Genomic DNA, 23,257 nt, shown 5'->3' with positions numbered 1-23,257 from the left:
GTGCCACAGCCTCAAGAGCATCTTCCCACCTTTCCCCCCCCAGCTGGCATTGGCCCAGCATGAATACAAACACCCCTGAGAGCCTACCTGGTGCCAGCCCTGCAGCAGCACTCCCCTGTGTCCTCTGTCCCCAGGGCTGCAGAGAGCAATGAGCACCCCAGTTCTGACTCGCCCACCCCCAGAAGGGCTTTGTCCCTGCACTGCTGGGCCAGTGCTGTCCCACGGGGAGGGAGGAGCCCTGCTAGGGACAGAGTGGCACAAACTCATGCTGGGAACAAACTTTTTTTTATTCAAAGAGACTGCAGGGACTAGTAACTCACTGCAGAAATCATCTCTCAGCACAGGTCAGGGACTTGATTCCATACGTAGGAGCATTCGATGCTGAATGGGCAGCACAGGCCCGGGCTGCTGGAAGAGCAGGAGGGCTCTTGCTAGAGGCAGCACTACAAGTGCTGTTCTTTTCTCGCTGGAGAGCCATGAAAACCGGAGTGAAACCCCAAAATCAGCCTGGAGGCCCTAGTACACTGTCCTTCCAGCAAGACCACTCTCTGGGGATGGTTTTGCCTGCCCAGCTCGTCACAACTTCTCCAGCCTCTCTGGCTTTTGGGGCAAGTAGCAGCACAAAAAGGCCACGTCAAGACCTAAGGCACCTGCTGGAGCCAGCTGAAGGAGCTGCCCCTAACACAGCAGGGACTTCTCCCTCCTCTGCCCCACACATTTGCCAGGAATAGGTCAGGGCTGAAGACCTTCACACAGCCACATCCTCTCTGGAGTGAGCACCATCCTTCAGATCACATCCCACAACATCCACGTGGAAACCGCCCATGTCCACCTCGATGCTGTGGATGCTGAAGTTGCCCAGTCCCTAGGGAAAAAAAAAAAGTTACGGGTTTGGGCAGGAGCCATCAAGGGACCTGTTCTCACTTCCAAGATGCTCCTGGTGCTTGTGCTAGGTAAAGCAAGTTTCTGTGAGCCGCCTGTGACAGCAAACCACCTGGGAGCTCCCATCTCACCTCGGTTTTTGCCAGAATTTGGTGCAAAGCCTCCTTCTGCTGAGGGGCTTTGGTCAAGACATAAAGGAAGCCGCCACCACCAGCACCAGCCAAGCACTGCCCGTAGACGTGGGGCTGGAGAGCAGCCATCATGCGCCTCACGGCCAGCGGCTCGCACCCAGGGGCCATGCACTTCTTCTGCTGCCAGTAGCGCTCCAGACACTGTCCAAGGAGCAGCAGGTTACCTGCAAGGGAGAGGAGATCGCAAACCATTTGCCTCTGTTTCATGCCCAAGGGGCAGAAAACTGTCACTGCCTCTCCTAGAATCACAGAATTGTTTAGATTGGAAAAGACCTTTAAGACCATCAAATCCAACCCTTACCTAACACTACCAAGTTCACCACTAAGCCATGTCCCTGAGCACCACATCTACACATCTTTTAAACCTCTCCAGGGATGGTGACTCCATCACTTCCTTGGGCAGCCTGTTCCAATGTCTGACAACCCTTTCTGTGAACAAATTTTCCTAATATCCAATCTAAACCTCCCCTGGCACAACTTGAGGCCATTTCCTCTCATCCTGTTGCTTGTTACTTGGGAAAAGAGACCAACACTCATTCTAGTAACCCCTCCCTGTCACATTACTTGCTATGAATTAATGTACTTCCTTCAGCTTCTAGTTACAAACACCTAATACAGTCTAACTGAACTGTTGCATCTCCCTGGCCTGTTTATTAAGCAGCTCAGGCAGTTAAAACTGGTATTGTAGCTCCTGTTTTACTTTCTCTGCCTGTAAAATCTCCTTGAACTGCTCAGCCCAAGCTAAATTCCACCTTCTTATCTACCCAGTTTTCCTCCCAGCTCTGCCTGCTGGAAAGGAACCCCAACCCTATCACATTGCTGTTTATTTTTGATCCTCCACAAGGGGAGAATTTCCATGCTTTAATGCTCCAGCTTCCCCTCTACAGCAGCCAAAGCCCAAATGAATCCACTGCACAGGCTGGGCACAGCCCCCAGCCCCATCACAGATGGCCCGTGGAAAATCAGCCGGACTCTGCTTGTCTAACCCCCCCTTCCTCAAAGTCTTCATTCAAGCCTGAATTTTAGGGCATTGCCTGTAATGTGCTGGTTTTCAGGCACTGCCAGTAATATGCCAGGCCTGGGGGGAGGATTTGAGGTTTCTGCAGCTGCAAAAGTCTGCAACCCCCCAGCCCTTTTCCTCCCCCAGGACTGCACAGACCCTCCCTGGGGAAGTTTGTGTTCCTTTAGCAGTTCAAAGGGCCCCGGCCCACGGCAGGGGGCTCACACCTTGCCTCAAGGCCTGGGCACACTCCTCGGCGTTGCTCACCAGCGCGTCGGCATTTTGCACAGCGGAGGGCAGCCTGGCGTACCAGTTCCTCACCACATCCTGCAAGACACCAGAACGTCCCTTGTCACCACCCAGCTGGCTCCAGCAGCACCCAGGGAAGTAGCACCACACCCACAGCCAACAGGACAGGCAACAAAGACCATAGGGGAGCAGAGGCCAAAGGCTGTGGCACCCATGGGCCACATGGATGTTACCTGGAGCAGGTTGCGGGCCAGGCGGGTCTTCCCCGTGTACACCAGCAGCAAGTGATCATTGAGGGTCTGGGTAAAACCATCCGGCACCAGGATCTTCTCCACCTCCACCCTGAGCGGCAGCTGGGCCTTCGACCTCCCGATTTTGATGCCGGGCACAAGCCCACCCACCTGGTCCTGCCAACCACCGCCTGCAGAGCAGAGGGTGCTCTGCCACTGCTGGATCCCCCACCCCGTGGGCCGGCTTCTCCCCCCGGCCGCTACCTGTGGTGAGCCTCTGCTCAAGGTGCAGCACAGCATGGATGAGGGATGTGGTGCTGGCTGTCTTCCCGGCCGCCCGGTACAGAGCTGCCATCACTGCTCCCGCCAGGATGCTGCTGGTGCCTGCAGGGAGCACAGGTAGGGCCAAGGGCAGTGAGGGGGATGCACCAATCTGGTGGTGGCAGCAGGAGGGACTCCCTGGTACCAGGGAGGGACTCCCCAGCCCTTTCCCTGCAGACTTACCAAGGCCAGACCCATGGGGCAGCTTGGACCAGGTCTGCACCTCAAATCCGCCCCCAAAGTTCTCCATCAGCTGGGCCCCCAGGGGTTTCTGCGAGGGGAACTGCACCACCTGGGTGCAGATGAAGGCAGCTTTCAGCAAGGCTCCTGAAAACACAAAGAGAAAGCAAAGCTGATGCCTGTTGCGCTACCTGCTCCCTCACCCCATTGTCCAAAAAAAGGGGCCAAGCTGGTACCATGGGGTCAGGACACCAAGGGGAGCTGTGGGGATGGTGACGCCTCACCTGGTGCATGTGGCTGGCAGTAATCCTGCAAGTGCTCCAGCTCCCGGCACACCAGCTCCATCGCTGCCTCGCTCTGTGGCGTCCCGCCAAGGCTGGTGAGGCGCAGCTCCGGCTCGCTGATGCGCCGCACCTGGGCGCCGATGGGCCGGCACCCGTCCACCAACACCGCCACGTCCACCACGGCCCCCCCGTGCTCATATGTGATGGGGGGAGTGTCGCTCCAGCCGCCTGCCGAGGCTCATCGTCAGCCCCCTGCAGCACCCCGGCTCCTTTTCCCCCAGCACCACAGGGGTGACACACGGATCATCCATCTGGGGGACACACACTCACCAGAGAGGTCCAGGCGGGCTGGACATGCCACCTGCACCCAGTGCCCCAAGGGTGGCAGCTCCACCTCCCCCACAGTGACAAACTGGCACGAGGACATCACTGCCTGCCGGATAAGGATCTGCTCAGCCCCCTCGTAATGCCGAGCCGCTCTCACCAGCAGAGCTGGACTGGGAAAAGAAGGATGCTGAGCCCGCTGCCATGGTGCCCTGCACGTGATGATGCTCAAGATGGGACAGCTGCCCCTCACCAGCCCCAGCCTCACCTGCTCATCCACTTCTGCCGCTCAGCAGCCAGCTCCCGGACACCACCAGCAATGTCCCCACTCTCCAGGCGTCCAAAAGCCGAGGCCCACTCCCTGTTGGCAGCGGGGCCGCTCCGCAAGCCCCCTTCCCCTCGCGCCATGCAGCCCAGGACGTCAGCGATGCAGGCAAGCGCCCGGGCTGCGATGCCAGCGTCATCAGCTGTGGAGGCAACTAGAAAATAAAAGGAGATTGCAAAGCCACAGCCAGGCTGCAGGTTGTCCCACAGCAGCCCACTTCTGCAACAAGGGGTGAGGGGTGAATCCATGGGTTCTTGCAGCAGGGGGTCATTAGAGAGGGTGGGGAGAAACAAACAGCCCTGATACACAAGAGATGTAACACACAGCAAGTCCAGCTCACCCTCGTCCAGCGTGCCCAGCACGGCCTCGTGGTAGCCCTCATGGACAGCACTGCGGGTGAGGGGCTGGAGGCTGCTGTCCCGGCAGCCCAGCAGCACCTGCCGCACCTTGTGCTGGCCCTGCAGGAAGAAAAGGTCCCGGCGGGCGCCCAGCTCAGCCACCCTGTCCAGGCAGGGCAGCAGCTCCTGCCACGACATGCGCCACGCCGTCCGCCAACGCGCCAGCCGCTCGCCGGCCACTGGGGCCAGCAGCCACAGTACATCCTCCAGCCCCAGCGCCTCGTGGGCGTGCAGCACCGGGAAGAGCCGGGCACTGAGCAGGCAGCGGCTCCTCTGCGGCATCTCGGCATCCCAAAGGTCTCCTTCCCTGATGGAGGGAGAGCATGTCAGCACCATTCCAGGGCTCAGGGACACCTTCCAGGAGGGGAGCTGGAATGCAGGATGGGTTAGGGTGGCCATGCCACCTCCCACTGCAGCCATCCCCAGGGAAGCAGGGGTCTCCTGTCCCATCCTGGCACGTGGCACTTACCGTATGCCTGTACGGTGGAAAAACTCAGCCCAGGGCATGTTCAGGTAGGTGGCCTCATCAGCAGGGCTCTGGAGGGGATGGAGGGGATGGTTACACCTCGGCTTCATGGGGAGCCTTTTGCCACCTCACTGCCCCCGTACCTGCCAATCGTCAAGGCGGCCAGTGAGCGTGAATACACGGCAGGGCAGGTCACGCAGCCGGACGTGGTGGCCCTGCAGGACAATGTCATGCAGGGGACAGCCCTGCAGGGCTGGCGAGGAGTCTGCAGCAAGGCCCGAGAGGAGGCAGCCAGGACCAATCTCCAGGGGACCCTGTCGAAGAGGCAGCAGGGCATGAAATGGCACAGCCAGCCCCACAGAAGCCCCCAAACCAAAGCGAACCCCCAACCTTGGAAGGGAGCAACCACCCTGCGTTTTGTCATGTGGCTGTGGGGACACGGACTGCATAAATCCAGGCCAGGTGACAGCCTTTAGAGATCTGCCATGATAAAGCCCACAAGGAGAGTGTCTGACCTGGTCCCCAGGGAGGGACAGTCCAGAAGTGACAACATCCTCTCCTTGACTGGGAAGAGTGACAACCACCATGGTCTCCCGCACCAGCCAAAAGGCAGCCAGGAAGAAGGGCACTCCAAATCCCACAGCCATGGGTCCACCCTCCCAGCCATGGGTGCCATCCCACCCCACCCCACCCCACCCCATTCAATGCACTGAGGACCTGGGGTGACCCCCACCCCGGCCACGTACCTGGAGGTGACAGTGCTGGATGACGCTGCCGGCTGCCAGCCGCACAGCTCCTTCCAGCAGGCAATTGGTGACCGAAGAGCCATCCTCCAGGAGATGGGGCTGCTGCCGGGGACACAGAGGCATGTGGGACCAGGGTCCAGCCACGCAGCCTGGAGCAACCCCCAAAAAATGTGCATGAGCAAGACTGGGGACAGGAGGACGTACGTCCACATGGGAATGGGCTGTTTTGCAGAAGCGGAGGTGGCTGGCAGAGCCGGGCAGGAGTGTCAGGCTGCGGATGTGGTCACTCGCAGAGGTGGTCATGTAGTCATAGGATGCATTGGGGATGCAGGCTGCAGGGAGGCATGAGAGCTGTCAGCGCACCGATGGCGAATGTGGGTGTGCCTGACACCCATGTGAGCCAAGGGCAGCCAGGCTGAACATCCCCAGCCAAAGAGCTGAGGAGACCTGGGGACCCACCATAGCGGGGAGAAACAGCCAGGTGCCAGGCCCCAACCACCACATTTCTCTCCACGCAAGGGAAGGGGACTCAGGGATGGGTCATGTCACACATGCAGGTCAGAGTGTCACACACCCATGCTAAGAGGGAAGGTGTGGAGAGCTGTCCACAGGACAGAGCGGGCGCTCTTCACGCTGGCATCACCACCACCCTTCACAAACTCCTCTTCCGTCATCCCCTCTGCCATGCACAGCACGATGTCAAAGAAGAGGGAGAGCTGGGGAAAGAAGGGAGTTGTTGGGTGCAACCGGGCTGGCTAGTGCAGCCACCCTGACCCCCCACCCTGCTGCTGGGTGCTCCCCTCCTGCCACCACTTCCACCCAAATCTGGCAGTGCAGGGACAAACAGGCCCTACAGAGATGCCTGACACCCGTGAGGTGAGGGGTCCTGTCCCCCACAGAGGGACTGTTACCTGGATGGGTGGTGCCCCCGAATCCAGCCCCATGTAGGTGCAGGCATCCAGAGGAGGTATGACATGGGTGGCGAGAAGCTGTTCGGCAGCATCCGAGGAGAAGAAAACCACTCCACAGACCTGCCAGAGCACAGCGGGGCTGAGGCCACCACCACGGTGACATGAGAGATGGGGCTGGCAGGGCCACCAACACCCAAGTTGTGCCATACCAGTGGGACAGTGCCGTCAGGCCCTGCGCACTGCTGGATCTGGGCCTCCGTGCCTTTGTAGACGATGTTGTGCACCAGCCCCTGACAGCGAGAACACCCAGATAAACTCCTTAAGGAGCCCCAAGCCAGACCTCAGCACCCAAGGGACCGAAGGGGCAGGGAACCCTGCACCTCCAAGGGATGCCCCTTGAAGGGGGAACTGCTACTGACCTCCTCATCAGTGAGGTAAACCCCATGGTTCCTAGCATACGCCTGGCTTCCGGGCACCGCAATCACTCTGACACCCTGGAAGCCATCCCAGTTGATCCCTGGAGAAAGGGATAGAAACCAGTGCCCATTGGGGCAGCGCACGTACCCACACTGGGCACAGCTGCCTGAAAACTGGGCCCACAGCAGAGGTGGTGACAGCAGCATCTAGCCTCGGCCACCTTGCTGCAAGCACAACAGATGCTCCCTACCACACACAGATCAGCAACACCCGCGAAAATGCACCCTAATGGGGGCACAGCACAGGCTGAACCAGCTGTGCCACTGCAAGCTCCACCTCCTGTCCCAAGCCAAAGCGGGGGCTGGAGGCAAGGCTGGCACCCACTCACCTGGTACCGCAGGCACGGTGAGGAGCATGTCAGTGCTGCAAACCCACACACCAGGCGGGGAGCCCACACAGAGCTGCCGAAAGAAGGGTCACATTCCCAGGGCGGGTCTGGCTCTTGTGGGACACCCAGCACCCTTCCCACCGTGCTGGGAGACTGCTGAAGGCACCCCGAAAGCTTCATGGGGAGCCGAACCCACCCCCAAGCTGGGGTGCCAAGTATCCCACGGCATGACCCCAGTGCCCCGTACCCCAGCCCACACAGACCCGGCGTGTCATGGTCCCCAGCAGGCTGTCCAGGTTGCAGACCAGGGCTTCAGCCTGGGCGCTGGGCTCCTCCACGGGCAGGCAGGTGAAAGCCCGGCCGCAGTCATCGAAGGAGAAGTCACGGCCCTGGCGGGACGGGGAACCAGGAGGGGGTCACAGAGAGGGAGCGGGTGTGAATGGCTCCGTGCCGTAGGGGTGCCAGGTCGGCTCTCACCATGTGCAGAATGAGGATCCGGGCGTCCCGCAGGACATCGGAGGTCACCACCTGGGAGGAGAGAGCAGGCGGCAGTCACCGGGGACGGGGCAGCCGCCCCCCCGCGCCCACCACAGCCCCTCCCGGGCCGGGGACAGGCCGCTCACCGTGCAGCCCGCCCGGGCGCTGAGGTGCTCGGCCGCCACCAGCAAAGCGTTGAGGGTGGCCCCGCCGCTGCCCAGCCGGGCCCACGGGTCTTCCACGGCCAGGAGGAGCGCGGGGGGCCGCGGGCCCAGGCTGCCCCTCAGCCGGCGGGACTCCAGCTCTGCCAAGCGAGAGGCCGGCGGCGCTGAGGGCTGGCACCCCCGGCCCCGCCCGAGGGGGAGAGGGCGAGCGCCAGCCCCGCCGCTTGCCTCGCTGGAAGGCGGAGACGCAGCCGCCGCGCTGGCAGGTGAGCAGGAGTACGCTCCACTCCGCCGCCATCGCTGCGCCGGCCCGGACACGCCGCCCTTCGTCCCCTTGGTGGGCGGCGCGGTGCCTGCTGGGAGCTGTAGTCCAGCCCCGCCAGCGGCCCCGCCCCTGCTGCGGGAGGCTCGTCGGTGACGACTACATCTCCCAGCGTGCACTGCGCGGCCAGACAGGCCCCGGGCTGCTTAAAGGTACAGTGTACCCCTGCCTCGGCGCTGTCCCCTCCCCTTGCAGGGGAGGAATAGAGGTTTTGACGTTTTTCTGCCCCAAATTGACTGCCGGCGGCGGCGCGTACCCCCAAGTGCCACGCGCTATCCCTGTCACGAGCCCACTCGGCCTCAGCCCGGCTGCTCCCAGGGGCTCTCCAGGGGGGTGGGGGTGCCCAGGTGCGGGCCGTGGGTGCCGGTGCCCGGTGGGTGCCGGGGTGGGCGGCTGGTGGGTGCCCGGTTGGACACCGGGGGTGCCGAAGCGCCGGTGTGAGTGCTAGGGTGGGTACCGGGGAAGGCGGTGCACCGGGGTGGGCACTGGAGTGAGATAACGGGGGGGGGCCGATGTCCCGGGGTGGGCACCGGGTGGGTACCGAGGAGTGCCGATGTGCCGGGGCAGGGACTGGGTGGGTACCGAGGAGTGCCGATGTGCGGGGATGGACACCGCGGGGGTTACCAGAGTGGGTACCTCGGTGGGTGCCGGGGAATGCCCATACGCAAGGGTGGGTATCGGAGGACGCCGATGTCCCAGGTGGGTACCGGGGTAGATACGAGGGGGGCGGATGAGCCGCGGTGGATACCGGGGTAGCTACCAGGGATGCTGTCGTGCCGGGGTGGCTACGGGGATGGATACCGGGGAAGATACCGGGGATGTCGTTGCGCCGGGTGGTCGCGGCGCGGCCCCGCTCGCCTCCTACAAGTCCCACAAGCCCCGTCGGGCGGCGGGAGGCCGAGGACTACATCTCCCAGGCTGCCGGGCCCGGCCCCCCGCCCCGCACAGCGCGGCACGGCCCGGCCCGGCCCCGCACGGCGCGGAGGGCGCGGCGCGGCGCGGGGGGCGGCGGCGGGGCCCGGGTGCGCCCGGCGGCGGGGCCATGCCGGAGCCGAACCAGGTACCGCGGCGGGGAGCGGGCCCGGAGGGGGATGCGCGCACGGCCCGGCTCGGAGGACCGGTCCCGGGAGCGGGGGAACGCGGGCTGCGACCGGGGGAGGCTGGCGGGGAACTACCACGGTACTGGGTGCTGGCCCTGGGGAGCACGCACCCGGTATGCATTGGATTCACTCCCGGGGTGCTGGCTCCGGCAGGATGCGCTGGCCCCGGGAGGACGCGATGGCCCCGGGAGGGTGCGCTGGCCCCGGGTGCTGGCCCCGGTCCTGGGATTCTGGCCCGTGGGAGGGTGCACTGGCCCCGGGAGGACGCGATGGCCCCGGGAGGATTCGCTGGCCCCGGTCCTGGGTGCCAGTCCTAGGGTGCTGGTTCCGGCAGGATGTGCTGGCCGGGGGGCTGGCCCAGGCCCTGCGGTGCTGGTCCCAGGGAGGATGAGGATGCACTGGCCACAGCCCTGGGGTGCAGCCCCAGGGTGCTCCCCCCAGAGGATGCGCTCACCCTGGGGAGGACGCTTGCCCCTGGTAGGAGTGTTGGGGCTGGACCTGGTGTGGCTCCCCGCAGCCTGGGGGAGCTGCCCCTCTCCAGCTGTGTGTCCCGGGGTGGTGCCATGGGGCCCAGACCCCAGGGAGGTGCTGGGGTGGCCACAAAGGGGTCCAGGACAGCAGAGCTTGCTGTGGGTGTCCTCAGTCCCAACCAGTCCCTGCGCGCGTGTGTGTGTGTGTGTGTGTGTGTGTGTGTGTGTAAGGTCCCTCAGCAGCAGTGTGACACATGGCTGTGTGACACACGGCGTCCCTCGCTTGGGTAGTGGCAGCCAGGATTTCACAAACACAGCACAAGCATCCTTGGGGACAGGGTAGGAAACTGTCATGAAGCAGGGGAATGTCTGTTACCTGCATCTATGCCTATGGAGTGCCAGGATGGGTGTTGTCATGGGATCCGATCAGCATCTGACCTGCCTGGGTGTGTGCCTGTCCTGGTGTTGTGAAGTATTTCCCTGGCTGAGGCTGCTGGAGTGGGGTTGGTACCACTGCCTGGTTTTTAGGGGCTGGTGGTGCAAGGGGTCCCCATGCACTCAGGGGGCTTGGAGGCACAGGGTCAGGTGAGGTTTTGCTCAGGCTCTAACTGCAGAGCCAGAGCACTTATTGCAAAGCTCCCAAATATTCCCCTGAACCAAGGGCTCCCCATCCTACCTAACAAGAGGATTTTGCGGGGGGAAGATGGTGCTAGGGCAGTGGGTGAGCTCAGACCAGAGGAAGGGCCATGGCCTTGCTGCTGCAAAAAACCCGGCTGGGCGAAACCAAATAACATCAACCCCACAAAACTTGCTGAGCTTCCCAGCAGGAAAACGGCCTCCAAGCTGGTAGAGGTGGTTTTGCCCCCTGTTATCTGGGGATGCCAGGCCAGGGGCTGTGGGGCTCCCCCATATCAGCACCATCCTGAGCAGCAGCACCAACCACGTCCCAGCCAGGGCAGCGAGTGGGGATGGAAAGTTGCTCAGTGCTTTGGGCTTGGTTTGCATTTTTCTTCGCCTTTCATCAGAGCCAGATGTTGCATCCGCAGCGGTAAATCTTGGGGTGGGGGGGCACTACCTTGGCTGCCATCCCCTCCCACCATGCATGTTGCTTGTCTGTCTGTCTGTCTGTCTGTCCCCATCTGGCAACAAGCAGCAGCCCCGCTGCCGGTTGTGTGCAGCGGCTGCCTGTCAAAAGCATTTCCCTCTCCTCCGAGGAGCTCATGGCGGTTCTCAGCAATGGCAAAGACGCGATCCGCTCGCCCGCCCACGCCTCGCCGGCGCTGGAGGCAGGGAGCGCAGGCAGGGAGCGCAGGCAGGGAGCGCAAGCAGGGAGAGTAGGCAGGGAGAGCAGGCAGGGAGAGCAGGCTGGGAGAGCAGGCTGGGAGAGCAGGCTGGGAGAGCAGGCAGGGAGAGCAGGCAGGGAGAGCAGGCTGGGAGAGCAGGCTGGGAGAGCAGGCAGGGAGAGCAGGCAGGCAGGGAGAGCAGGCTGGGAGAGCAGGCTGGGAGAGCCCCGGCTGCCACACAAGGAAACTGACTCAGGCTTAGATTCTCGTGCCCAAACAAGCTCCAAACTGCCGCTTTTCAGCACAAGGCTCCAGCGTCAGCAAGAGCACGATGATTTCCCCACCAGCTCTCAGCATGCCCGATGCCACCCAGCTTGGCCCACACCAAGGACCCAGCAGCTTAACGGCTTTCGTCTCCTCCCGTTGCATTTAATTTTTGCAAGAGTGCAAATTGCTAATTGTTCTCCAGCAGCTTGGCTGACTTCGGTGCTTCTCAACAAGCTGTGATTTATCAGAGCCCACAAATCCCCGAGGGCTTGGGATGTGGTGGGAGAGGCTGGGAACCTCCTTTCTGTGCTATGCTGGGCTCCGAATCGGGCTCTGGGCGATCTCTTGGCTCCGCGTCTGTCTTTGCCATCAGCATCTCCCAAAAGCTTTTACGGAGACTGCAGGAGATTTGGACCACAGCTCCTCAGCAAAGTTCCCAAAGACACCCCCAAAAATGCACAGGAATGAATGGTGAATATATATAAATTATAAATATATACATACATATATATATATATATGTGCATGTGTCATATATGGGTCTTTATTTTTTTTCTTACTGGATGAATAGCTCAGTGCTGGGGTTCTAAAGTAACTCCCACAACAGTCACTCTTGGGAAACCAGAGCAAGGTGCAGTCACTTTACTCTGGATGCCACCATGTCCCCAGCAAGGGACTTTTGATTTTCAGCAGTAATTGGGCTAATTAGGAAAATGTAAGTGTTCCTCCTTCTCCCTAAGTGTCTGAGCAGAGCCCCAGCTAGCAGAGATGAGAAGTTGTGTTCCTCTGCCAGAGGAGCTGCTCTAATTTTACATTTAATGGGAGTCCCTGGCAGTAACTGGGCTATGCTGGGACCGATGGCCTTCAGCCGGGGGAGCCTTTCGTAACATCCCTGCAATCAAATCTCGTAGGTACAATTTTCTTAATGAGTTCTTTAGCCTCTCAGCACCACCTACAAATGGAGCAAACCCTGGGCAGTTTTACTGGGCTTCAGTTCTCTTGAGTTTTCAGTTCTCTGCTCAGGCTGTGTCCCGAGAGGCAGAGGGGGCTTTGGGTCACAGCACCCATCAAACAGCCCTTGAAAGCCTTTCGGTTTCCACCACCTCCCATCCTCGGTGCTGCTGAGCCCCAGGGCACGGGACAGAGAGGCACAAGGAGCCCCCGCACCCCTGCTCACCTTCCTGGGCAAGAGGCCATGGCCAGTGGCAGCGCTGCCTCTCTGGTGCAGCGTCCGCTCATCCTGCACATATTTTCCCAGTGAGGCATTGAGTGTGTACCTAATGAGTGTGGGCTGGTAAAACAAGCTGTGGTGGTGGAGGGGGAGCTGCAGCAGCTGATGGGGGGCTCAGGGTGCTGCCGATGGCTCCCTGAGTGCTGGTGACACAGAGTGAGTGAGGAGCCCTGTCCTTGCTGGGAGCATGCCTGCCTGCAGCGTGGCCACCTCCTTACAGATGGCTGAGGATGTGGGGAGACTGATTTGGGGGTGCAGACCCTGCTGACCTCAGCCCACAGCCATGGGACGACAAGATATCCAGCAGCTGGGCACCTACAGAGGCTGGGGAGCTGTGGAGAGGATGGGAACAGGAGGAGGCAGCAGGGGGGTGGTGAGAACTGGGCTCTGCCGTGGGCTGGCCAGTGTCCTGCCTGCTAGCCAGCCCTGAGCCTGGTGGGCTGGGGTCAGCACCTGATCTGCTGGTACCTGATGTGGTGGTACCTGACGTGGTGGTACCCAACCCAATCACTCGGTGGTATCTGACCCAGCAGTACCTGACCTGCTGGTACCTGACCTGGTGGTTCAGTGGCACTTTACCTGGTGTTTTGTCATCAGGTGGCTCAGTAGTATCTGATCTGGTGGTACCTGACCTGGTTGCTCGGTGGTACCCAGCAGCTAGGGTAGTTGGTGCAAACTGGGGGCTCTGGGGCTGGTGCCGGGGGGTGCAGGGCAGCATGGCTGGGTCTGCCCCGTGGCTCTGATGGGCTCTGTAGGAACTTGGGGTTGGGGGGCAGAGTCTCTCTTCTCCATCAGGCTGAGCAGCGAGTCCCCTTCCCCTCCTTGCCTGTCCCGGTGCAGGGAGCCAGGAGTAACAAGGCCACACAGTGAGTGTGGCCTTGGGCTTATCAACCCCCCTGCAGCACAGGCACAGGGGCTGGGGGTCCCCTTGTCCCCCCAGCAGCCTAGGCAGGAAGAGCTGAAGGGCTGCAGGGTCTGGCGTAGGCGAGGGAAGCGGTGCTGGCACACGGCCGAGCAGTATCCCTTCTTGGGGACGGGGGCATCAGCCGTGTGGGCTGGTGGTGCATGTGGCTCACCTGTCCCAGTGAGTCCATGCATGTGAGCTGCAGGGGCGACTGGCTGCTTCTGCCAGTGGGTGTTTTTGGAGGGGGGAGGATGGCCAGATGGGCTCTGCATCCAAAGTCCCCCACATCAAGACCCGCCTGGACATGTTTCTGTGCGACCTCACCTAGGCGTTCCTGCTCCAGCAGGGGGATTGGACTAGATGATCTTTTGAGGTCCCTTCCAATCCCAAACATACTGTGATACTGTGATACTGTGATCCAGCATCGCCCCGTGGGGCAGTGCAGCGTGTTGGGGCTGGAGCACATGTCCAAAGGGTCCCCACTGTGCTGTGGTCAAGCCAAAGGGTTTGGGATGCTGCTGGACCCATGCCTGCGAGCTCCATCCACCAGCAAAGGGTGGGAGCATCCCTTCCTGAGCTTTCCCACTGCTGGGACCTCCTCTGTGCCCCCAAATCCCATAGGAAACTGCCTCGGGAGTGGCTGGCTCCATCCCAGCTCTGCGCTGGGGATTTGGCCTCCTGTGCTCTTTCCTGGCCCCATCCCAGCACTGAGGGATGAGCCCAAAATAACCCCTTGGGATGCTGGGCACGAGGAAACACTGCCGTTGCCAGCTGGGGGTGCGAGAAGGGTTTAAAGCATGGGAAACCCAATTAACTCGGCTCCATTAGCTGATTGAGCTGGCTGATAAGAGTATGATTAATTAAAAGGATGAAGAATAAGTTACCAGGTCCTCACTGCCTTCGGGCTGTGGTGATGGCTTAACCCATGAATTGGCTTCTCCTGTTAATACCTGGTGCCCGTCAATCCTTCACGGCATCGCTGAATAGCAGGAGAAATGTCCTTATCCTAGGTTCTCTCTCTGCTCCCAGGGGAAAATCTGATCCCTCTGGATGGGGTGGTGCAGGAAAAGCCCATTTTAATTAACCATGCTTTTCTCGTCGGGCCTTGGTTTGGCTTTGGAAGCCAAGCGATGCAGAAGGAAGGGAGAATCGTCCCCTCCCGCGCTGCCCCGGGCAGGTTCCTGCTCGCCGTCCCCCGTTTGCAGCGAGCTAACGCGAGCTGACGGCCCCGGCGGGGACGAGCTCCACGGCTAAAGCAGCACTGGGGGGGCTGCAACCTTGGGCAGCCACTTGGGCCACAGAGAAAAGGCACATTTCAGCAGTTTTATGAATTTTTGTAGTAATCCTGCTCGCTGAAGCCAGGCCTGAAACAAGGACAGATCACCGCTTGGCGTTTCTTTCTGCCTGGGGCTGAAGGAGGTGGGAGAAAGCTCACACCCCCCCGCTTCCATGTCAAAAAAACCCCTAAATCTCTTTTTTCCACGCATGACACAGGAGGGATGCTGGTCTGGGATAAGGGATCCCTGTGCTTTTCCCACTCCTTCAGCTGCAGAAGCTGGGTGCTGCTCCAGCACCCGGTCAGTGACTGTCATTGTCCAGCAAGGAAATCAGTGCCAGCAACCTCAGGAGATCTTAGAAATTAGCAAAGCCAACAAGAACTAAAAAAGCTGAGTGGGGATGCGCTCCATGGTGTTACAATGGATGGAGAAGGGGAAGGCATTCACCAGGCCCTGAGTCTGTCACTCCAGCATTCATCCCCAAATTAAAGATTATACATCCTGAAATGAAAGATTATATGATTGGAAAAGTCATCCAACTGTAAAAGCAGCAGAGTGATTTACCAGGACCTTTTAATAGCCTCGCTTCGTTAGCTCTTGCAATCAAAGAGAAACTCATGTTTGATGAGCATGTGGTCTTCAGGAGGTGATTAAGGAGACCAGGGGATGAACTTTTATTTGATGATATTGCTGAGTTACTAGGCTCTCTCACCACGGAAAAATCCTGGAATCCCCTGTTATTTTAAGAGGGAAACATCAAAACCTGGTGCAAAGAGCCCTTGCAATGGCCGGTGGGGTTTGCTTTGGCAGAGGCAGGTTTTGTTTGATTTCGGGAGCTGGCAGGGAGGGAACAGTTGATGCTGGGATGTTCTGGATGTTGGGTCTGTGGGGAGCAGCGCAGATGGAAACAGCCCCCAGCCCCTGCTAGGGAAGTGATGACTCAAACGAGCCGCTGGGCTTTGAGGATGCTGTGACACCTGGGCTGGGGGATGGTTTTTCCCCGCCTGCGGTCGAGGGCAGCTCTGGGAGGCCCCGGGATGGGGCTGGGCAAAGCATGCTCCAGATGCCGGCAAGGCTGGGATGTGGCAAGGAGCCGGAAAAGGATTTTTCCCCCTTTCACCGGGAACTAAAATACCGCAGGCACGTGATAGCCGATTTCCTTTAGCCTTTAAAAAGCCCTGCGGGACAGAGAGCAGCGGGAGCAGGGGAAGGGGGCTCGGCCCATCCATCCCGCCCGGCATCTTCGCCACGTCACAGCTCAAAAGAGCCCAAAATCACCTTTTACCTCCAAAACCTTCCAGCATTGTGCATCCGGAGAGCGGGTTTATAGCTTATTACTGGCTTTTTCCCAAATTCCCTTCGATGAAAACCCTGCCTTTAACAACCGCCCCTGCTTTTTCCGCTGGCAGCAACCCAAGAAACTCGTCGCAGTCACTCGCCGGTTGTTCATGTGACATGTAGGCATATTAAAACCTCCCTGAGTCGGGAAAAGGACTGGGGACAGTGCTCGTGCCTGGGATGTGCATCCATTTTCTGTCTCTTTCCTTTAAAGTCTCTCACCACTTGGACAAATATTTGACAGCGGGTTAATGACTGGTGCAGGAGTCATCTGTGCCTGCAGCCTGATAGGCTGGGGGGGGATTTTTTGGTCCATACTCAGGTCTCCCCCCATCCTGGCAAGAAGCTTTTTGGGGGGTTCCGCAGCCTCCATCCCCAGTAAAAAAGCTGGTAGCTTCTGGAGGGTGGTTTCTGTAGGAAAGAGGCATCCCCAGTGCCTGCCAGCTCTTAATTAGCACTGCTGGCCTAATTGGGGCCAGGGCTGAGCTGGGTTTGGCCTTGGGAGGGTTCTTACCCCAGCATCCCCCTCCCTGAAAAGCCCCGGATGGGTCACATCTCCGTCCCGCTGGGGTGGTGGATCCTGTCCCAGCTCAGAAACTGTGTTAAAAGGGGATTTTCAGCCTTTTTTTTTTTCACCAAGGAGTGGGGTCTGGCTTTGTCCCTTCAGCTTAGGGGGCTCAGTTGCTCTCCCTGTCCCTCCCCAGGCGCAGGCGCCGGCACCTCTGCCTCGGCTATTTTTACCCGCCGGGATCACGAGCGAGCGGGTGACCTTCCCCAAGGGACGCTGCCACGCGGGGAGGGGACACCGCCGGCACCGGGGCACCCGTCGGGCTGCGGAACGGCTGTTTCCCGGCTGTCGTGGCGGCAGCGGCAGCCGGTGAAGAGCGTTTTGGAGGGGCTGCTTGTGGCTTGATAGAGAAGGAGGATTGAGCGGCAGAAAGGAGCCGCTTGTTCAGCTCCAGAGGCGAGTTCATGGCTGAGCCTTTGTCTGGCAGAGAGAGGGAGGGCACAGCCTGGGAGCTGCCGGGAGCTCCCCTGGCACCGCTGGTGGCGGGCGATACTGGCATCTCAGCTCCCTTTGCACCCTGCGCCTGCTTGTCCCCTTTGGGGACAGCTCATCCCCTGCAGCCCCACAATTGAGGGTGGGCTGGGTGGCATTTTTGAAAAGCTCAATTGGGAACAAACAAACTCCTCGGTCCCCCAGCACCCTCCTCCTGCTCAGGGCAGCCCCCCTGCTCTGCCACGTGTGTCGCCATCCCTGAACCCGCCATACCCCTCCTTCCCACTCCAGGTTGGTGTCATCAGGAGCCAGCGGCTGAGGGCAGCGTGCCAGCGGATCAGCTAAAGCCCAGGGACGATGAGAACCACCGCAGCCGAGAGCCAACCAGGACCCGGAGGAGCCACTGAGGCGCAGTGCCGCGGCTGAGGCCGGTGTGCCAAGCCGTGCCGGACTCCAGCGGTGGCTGCTCTCTGCCCGGCACGTGGAGCCGTCGGGGGCCCTCGCCACGGCCGGACCACGCGGATGGAAAGCTGCAGCCCGGCAGGTAGGAGCCTGACATGGGGGGGGACTCCACATCCCCCCTCTCCGCCGCCACCATGGTGATTTAAAGCTCTCGGACCCTCAGGAAGCCTCGCTGGCCGGCTGACGCCATCCCGCGCCCTACATCCCAGCCCTATGCCGGAGCAGGTGCCCTCCCCGGCTCAGCCGCCCGCCGACCATGAAGTGCTCGTTGCGCTTCTGCTTCCTCTCAACCGCCTTCCTGCTCGTCTTCGTCATGTCCCTCCTCTTCACCTACTCCCACCACAGCACCGCCTACCTGGACCCTGGCGGGCTGGGTGGCATCCACCGGGTGAAGCTGGTACCCGGCTACGCTGGGCTGCAGCGGCTCAGCAAGGGGGGGCCGTACCCCCGAGGCTGCGCCTGCCACCGCTGCCCGGCCGAGGAGGCTGGGGCTGCCGAATGGTTTGACGGGCGCTACGATGGTGCCGTGTCCCCGGTGTGGACCAAGGAGAACATGGACCTGCCACCTGACGTCCAGAGGTGGTGGATGGTGAGTGAAGGGACGGATCCTCTAGCAGCGTGGGGACGCAGTTTTCTCCTCCACGAGCGAGGAAGGGGCTGCTGGCTGATGCTGCCACCACCACTTTCTCCCTCCGGCAGATGCTGCAGCCCCAGTTCAAGTCCCACAACACCCACGAGGTCCTGAGCAAGCTCTTCCAGATCGTGCCGGGGGAGGATCCGTACCGCTCCCGCGACCCGCGCCGCTGCCGTCGCTGCGCCGTGGTTGGCAACTCGGGCAACCTGCGCGGCTCCGGTTACGGGCCGGAGATCGATGGGCACGACTTTGTCATGCGGTGAGGGCAGGGGAGCACTGTGCAGGGGGGACTCTGCCTGCCTGCTCAGCCCCACGAGCAGTGCAGAGGCACGGGGCAATGCTGGCAGCACCAGTGGGTGCTGAGCTCCTGCTGTGCACCACAGCAGCGTCTCTCTGGGTCTGCTGTGGGTCAGAAGACACCAAGAGGGTTGTCCCTTTGCCATACGCCACAGCCCAGCTCCAGTAGCTCAGTCAAAGAGCCCATCGTGGGTCCTGCTGGGTGCTGGGAGGGGTGGGAGTGGGTCCTGCCCTGCCATCACCCTGGGCTGGCTAGTCGAGGGGGTCCTCAGTTTATCCCAGTACCCTGAGCATCAGCAGGCTGGGAAACTGCTCCTTGGCAGCATTCAACAGCTCCTGGAGGACACCTGTGTCACCTGCAAGGGACAAGATGGCTGGGAGGGGGGTGTCACCTTCCCCGCTCTCTCCCCAGGATGAACCAGGCCCCCACGGTGGGTTTTGAGGGTGACGTGGGCGGTCGGACCACACACCACTTCATGTACCCTGAGAGTGCCAAGAACCTGCCTGCCAACGTCAGCTTCGTGCTGGTGCCCTTCAAAACCCTGGACCTGCTCTGGATCGCCAGTGCCCTCTCCACCGGCCAGATCAGGTTGTAAGTACCTGGCGGGCACTGGCAGCGCCGGGGCGGCTGCTCACCTGTCACAGGACCAGCTGCCCTGGGAGCGGTGGGGATCCGCCGGTTCCTGTCTCCCGGAGCATCCCACAGCACTGGTCCCTTGGCAGTTCAGGCTGGGGTGGGGGCACGGAATCCCGGGGAGCTTACCTGCCTCTCTGCTTTTTCCCCAGCACATACGCACCTGTGAAGCCTTTTCTGCGGGTGGACAAAGAAAAGGTAAGCAGGTGTCATCCCAACCACTGCAGTGAGTGCCTGTTTGGCCACGGCCTCTCTCACCCCATCTTCCCCACGGGTCACCCCACCTCTTGGTGCTCCTTCCCCTGGTGCTGTTGCTGAAGGGGATGTGGTGCTAACCCCAGTTCATCCTCCCAGGTGCAGATCTACAATCCTGCCTTCTTCAAGTACATCCACGACCGCTGGACGGAGCACCACGGGCGCTACCCCTCCACCGGCATGCTGGTGCTCTTCTTCGCCCTCCATGTCTGCGACGAGGTGGGTGATGGCTCCTTGGGGTCCTCCTCCGGGCCACGGGTTCCTGACTGGCACAGAATTATACAATAATTTTGGTTGGAAGAGACCCTCAAGATAATTGAGTCCAACCGCTAACCCAACACTGGCACTAAACCATGTCCCTAAGAACCTCATCTATGCATCTTTTAAACACCTCCAGCGATGGTGACTCCACCACTTCCCTGGGCAGCCTGTTCCAATCCACCAATAAATTTTTCCCAATATCCAATCTAAACCTCCCCTGGTGCAACTTGAGGCCATTTCCTCTCGTCTTATCGCTTATTCCTTGGGAGGTGGCTTTACTGGGATCCTGAACCTCGCAGGTTCCAAGCGGGTGCTTGGCCAAGGGGCTCCCAGGCCCGGCAGGGGGTCAGGGCTGGCTCACCCTCCTTCCTCCCCATCGCAGGTGAACGTCTTCGGGTTCGGCGCCGACAGCCGGGGCAACTGGCACCACTACTGGGAGAACAACCGCTACGCCGGGGAGTTCAGGAAGACAGGGGTGCATGACGCTGACTTCGAGGCACACATCATCGACATGCTGGCCAAAACCAGCAAGATCGAGGTTTACCGGGGGAACTGAGGGATGCGGCTCCTCTGGCTCCCCAGACCTGGCTGGTCCCGTCTGCCCACGGGGGCAGAGGGTCTCCCCGGCAGCCTCGGGCGTTGGGCGCCGGGTGGGCAGCACAGCCCCGCGCCACCCATGGAGCCGCCCTCAGCAATATTTGGTGCCTCCAGCAGCCAATCAGGTTCAGAGCTAAAGGAGACTGTTGGCTTTTTTTTTTTTTTTTAATTATTATTATTATTATTATTAAGAAACTCAGCTGAGAAAGGATTTGTAAACACAATCAGCGATGGACCGAGCGGCGGGGGCGTCCGCTTTGCATCTCTTTACAGTCAAACCAAATGCTGCTCTTTTTAAAACAAGACAAACCCCCCCACCCTCTGAAGCCGGGTGACTTTGGGGAGCACCCAAGCATCGTGTCCGGGCCGAGGGAGACGTGGCAGCCGAGCAGCCTTGCCAGTGGAGCCAGCTGCTTCTTTCTTCCTTTCTTTTGATAATTTTTTTTACCCACCTGGGGCAGCCGCTGCCGTCACTTCCCTGGGGAAGGCTCCTGGCGCACAGGCAGGTCCCAGCGTGGTTGTGAGTACATGGACCCGTCAGGAGGAGCTGGTGGCTGTGGGAAGCCAACCATCGCCGGCTGATGCTCTGCAGTGGGCTGGGGGATGGAGAGAACCCTGGCTTCGGGGCCAGGCATCCCCACTCCTCTTGGATTGAGGAAGGGTAGGATGGATTTCAGGAGCGACCAGGCAAAAGGCAGCTAAGAAACGCGCAGGAGTGGCAGCCTGGTTCCTCCGTCTGGGCTCCCTCGGAGGATGCTCCAGGGATGCGGGATGCAGCTGCGGGTCCTGCCCCGCCAGAGGGAAGGAGCTGAGATTTCCTTTTGCTTTCAGGCTGGGAAAAAAAACAGATTAGAGATAGCTTTAGTGGGTGAATGAACCGTGCTTTTTTGTGTTGCTATGAAGAGACAGCTCTGGTGAGAAGCTGAAATCCCAAAGTCTTTGCTCCGTTTGTGAGGGTGGGGCTTGGTTTACACCAGTTTGGTGCAGCTGGTGCCCTCAGGGTCCCTGTGGCTTTTTGGGCTGGACAGGCTGCCCTGGGGCACAGGATGGGGACATGCAGAAGGAAACTGCCTCCCCAGAGGTGTAACTAAAACCACTCTCTTTGGGTCAATCAGGTGGGTGGGGTGGTTTTCTTTAGAAGATTCTGGAAAGCTCAAGAAAAAGGCAATCATGGGAAAGGTCCCCTGGAGAGGGACCCTCTGCCTGTGCAGCCGGTGATGGCGTTGGGTGCCTGGCACAGCAATGGGTGCCCGGGGCACAAGCCCTGTGGCTCCTGGGGCAGGAGCTGTGGGGCTGGGAGGAGCCCTGCCTGCCCTGCCTGGTTGCAGTAGGTATTTGAGGAACAATCACCATAGGGTTTTTTTGGGCTTGGAGGTTGTTTTTTTTACCCTTTTGTATCTGGCTTTTCTGTAGCAGCCTCTTACCTGTTTCTCTGCTTCGGTTTGGTTGTTTTTCAGAGTTTTCTTCTTTTTGAGATTTCTCTCTGCAATCATCAAAGGTTTGGGTCACCTGGAGCAGGCACTGAGCATCCCCCGGGCTGGGGAAATTCATCTTTTTTTGTGGTGGGTTTTGGTAGAAGCAGCACCCCCCCCGACACAAGCAGCCTGCCCACAACCTGCAGCCACCACAGCCAGCCTGAACCCCGCTCCCAACCCCGGGACATGGAGACAGGTTACAGTGAGCCCCCATCTCCACCTTCCTGGGTTGTTTTTTAGGGGAAGAAAAATTAAAAACACAAAACCACGAGCAACTACGAGTGCCTTGACCATCTCCTGTCAGCTACGCCAGGCTGTGCCGCTCCGGTGGTGGGGGGTTGGCCGATTTATCCGGCAGCTGTACCTGCTTCCCAAATAGCTCCGGGCTGGATCTTAACTGGGATGTGCTGCTGGGGGAGACATGGACACATCCAGGCCACCACGCCGGTGGCCAGGGAGGTCAAATCCAGTGTGACGAGGCTGGACCAGCTCTTGTCCCAGCTGAGTGGGGCCAGGCCAGACAATCACAGGGCAAATGGAGACGCCGGGCACCAAACCCGCCAGCAGCACTGTGCCAGCATCTGGCAAAGAGCACGCTCACGGCTCCTTGCTGCCCTGACAGTATTTTTTTTGGCTACCTTCCTTTCCGTAACTCCCCCTTTTTTTTTTAATTATTATTATTATTTTTTATTTAAGCTGTCCCGCTAGGACTCGCAACCACTTGTTTCTCTGGCAGAGCGGCTGCGGCGCTAGGAGCACACTGCACGCCCGGCGGGGCTGCCGAGCACCACTGTACTGTACATAGAGGAGATGTAGGCAGAGGCTGCGGGCAGGGGACAGGCAGGCAGGAGGTGCCCGTCCTTGCCCACCTGGCAGAGTCTTCATCACGCGGTGCCTGACGGAGCACCCATCGCCGCCCGCCCTGCCGGGACAGGCCAGTGCTCTGACCCAGGGCTAGGAGCAGGCGGGTGGCTTTGCCCGTAGCCTCTGTGTACATGGGTACTTCTGCACACAACTGTCTTAAAACTACTTTTTTTTTTTTTTTTCTAAAAAAGTCAATAAAAACCATGCATCGGTACCGCTCTGTGCTTTCCTTTCAGTAGTCCTGCCTGCTGTGCCTTCGCCTGCACACAAGCCCAGGTGTCAGTGGGGTCGGGAGAGGAGGGAAAAGGAGTGGGAGTTTTGGTGGGGCTGGGAGGATCTTCTCCCTCTCCCTCTGGGCTGGACATCAGCCACCGGCTGCAATTAACACCGGTTCCCCAGAGCAGGAGCTGAGCCCACCCCTGGGTGCCTGGTGCCCCTGTCTCTGGTACACCCTTCCTGACCATCCTTGGAGCCTAAAATAGAGGCTTCAATCCCACACGGGCACAGGGAAGGACATGGAGGAACTCTTAGGATGTGATTTTGAAGGTGGGCGCAGGTGCAGGCAGGGGAAGCGGCTTTTCCCAGGGTGACCCAGCTGTGCCAGAACTGGCTCCAGTTCCCAGCGCCAAAGGCT

General features: G+C 60.2%; 3 protein-coding genes across 8 annotated transcripts in view; 2 read left to right on the top strand and 1 right to left on the bottom strand.

Moving 5' to 3' along the window:
* COG4 (component of oligomeric golgi complex 4) overlaps positions 1-23,257 on the top strand; it is a 371,279-nt gene that overhangs the window by 16,200 nt on the left and 331,822 nt on the right. The gene's annotated exons all lie outside the window — the stretch shown is intronic.
* Positions 112-8,271, bottom strand: FCSK (fucose kinase). 3 transcript variants are annotated; one of them, XM_082062992.1, is made up of 23 exons: positions 8,182-8,271; positions 7,936-8,093; positions 7,790-7,840; positions 7,576-7,701; positions 7,313-7,385; positions 6,927-7,024; positions 6,717-6,797; positions 6,508-6,627; positions 6,171-6,312; positions 5,801-5,928; positions 5,597-5,698; positions 4,994-5,164; positions 4,854-4,921; positions 4,327-4,691; positions 3,930-4,140; positions 3,668-3,834; positions 3,338-3,565; positions 3,057-3,200; positions 2,817-2,936; positions 2,556-2,743; positions 2,301-2,400; positions 1,014-1,237; positions 112-865 (listed from the first exon to the last, which is right to left on the bottom strand). In XM_082062992.1, the coding sequence occupies exons 1-23, from the start codon at positions 8,249-8,251 to the stop codon at positions 749-751; spliced, it is 3,252 nt and encodes a 1,083-aa protein (XP_081919118.1). In that variant the 5' UTR covers positions 8,252-8,271; the 3' UTR covers positions 112-748. The 3 variants fall into 3 exon arrangements, with proteins under 3 accessions (XP_081919118.1, XP_081919119.1, XP_081919120.1); XM_082062993.1 differs by having other exon boundaries at positions 5,597-5,695; XM_082062994.1 differs by lacking the exon at positions 5,801-5,928 and having other exon boundaries at positions 5,597-5,745.
* On the top strand, positions 8,677-22,837 carry ST3GAL2 (ST3 beta-galactoside alpha-2,3-sialyltransferase 2). 4 transcript variants are annotated; one of them, XM_082062811.1, is made up of 9 exons: positions 9,281-9,335; positions 16,849-17,108; positions 17,436-17,688; positions 17,770-18,195; positions 18,306-18,499; positions 18,950-19,129; positions 19,324-19,369; positions 19,526-19,645; positions 20,070-22,837. In XM_082062811.1, exons 4-9 carry the CDS (start codon positions 17,863-17,865, stop codon positions 20,241-20,243), a joined length of 1,047 nt encoding a protein of 348 aa, XP_081918937.1. In that variant the 5' UTR covers positions 9,281-9,335; positions 16,849-17,108; positions 17,436-17,688; positions 17,770-17,862; the 3' UTR covers positions 20,244-22,837. The 4 variants fall into 4 exon arrangements, with proteins under 4 accessions (XP_081918938.1, XP_081918939.1, XP_081918936.1 ...); XM_082062812.1 differs by lacking the exons at positions 9,281-9,335; positions 16,849-17,108 and adding an exon at positions 8,677-8,724; XM_082062813.1 differs by lacking the exon at positions 16,849-17,108 and having other exon boundaries at positions 8,967-9,335; positions 17,755-18,195.

Source organism: Streptopelia decaocto (assembly GCF_964273445.1).
Source record: "Streptopelia decaocto genome assembly, chromosome: 11".
In the NCBI taxonomy this organism is placed as follows: domain Eukaryota; kingdom Metazoa; phylum Chordata; class Aves; order Columbiformes; family Columbidae; genus Streptopelia; species Streptopelia decaocto.
Note: the sequence above shows the minus strand (reverse complement) of the source record. Positions and strands in the feature narration are given on the sequence as shown.

Bases quoted from the DNA above. Each gene is read 5' to 3' on its own strand.
- FCSK (XM_082062992.1), bottom strand. From the start codon at position 8,251: ATGGCGGCGGAGTGGAGCGTACTCCTGCTCACCTGCCAGCGCGGCGGC. The intron at 6,313-6,507 runs GTAACAGTCCCT...TTCTTTCCCCAG, and splicing joins CGGGGGCACCACCCATCCAG to CTCTCCCTCTTCTTTGACAT. The intron at 5,929-6,170 runs GTGTGTGACACT...GCCTCCCTGCAG, and splicing joins CACCTTCCCTCTTAGCATGG to CCTGCATCCCCAATGCATCC.
- ST3GAL2 (XM_082062812.1), top strand. From the start codon at position 17,863: ATGAAGTGCTCGTTGCGCTTCTGCTTCCTCTCAACCGCCTTCCTGCTC. The intron at 18,500-18,949 runs GTGAGGGCAGGG...CTCTCTCCCCAG, and splicing joins GGGCACGACTTTGTCATGCG to GATGAACCAGGCCCCCACGG. The intron at 19,370-19,525 runs GTAAGCAGGTGT...TCATCCTCCCAG, and splicing joins TGCGGGTGGACAAAGAAAAG to GTGCAGATCTACAATCCTGC.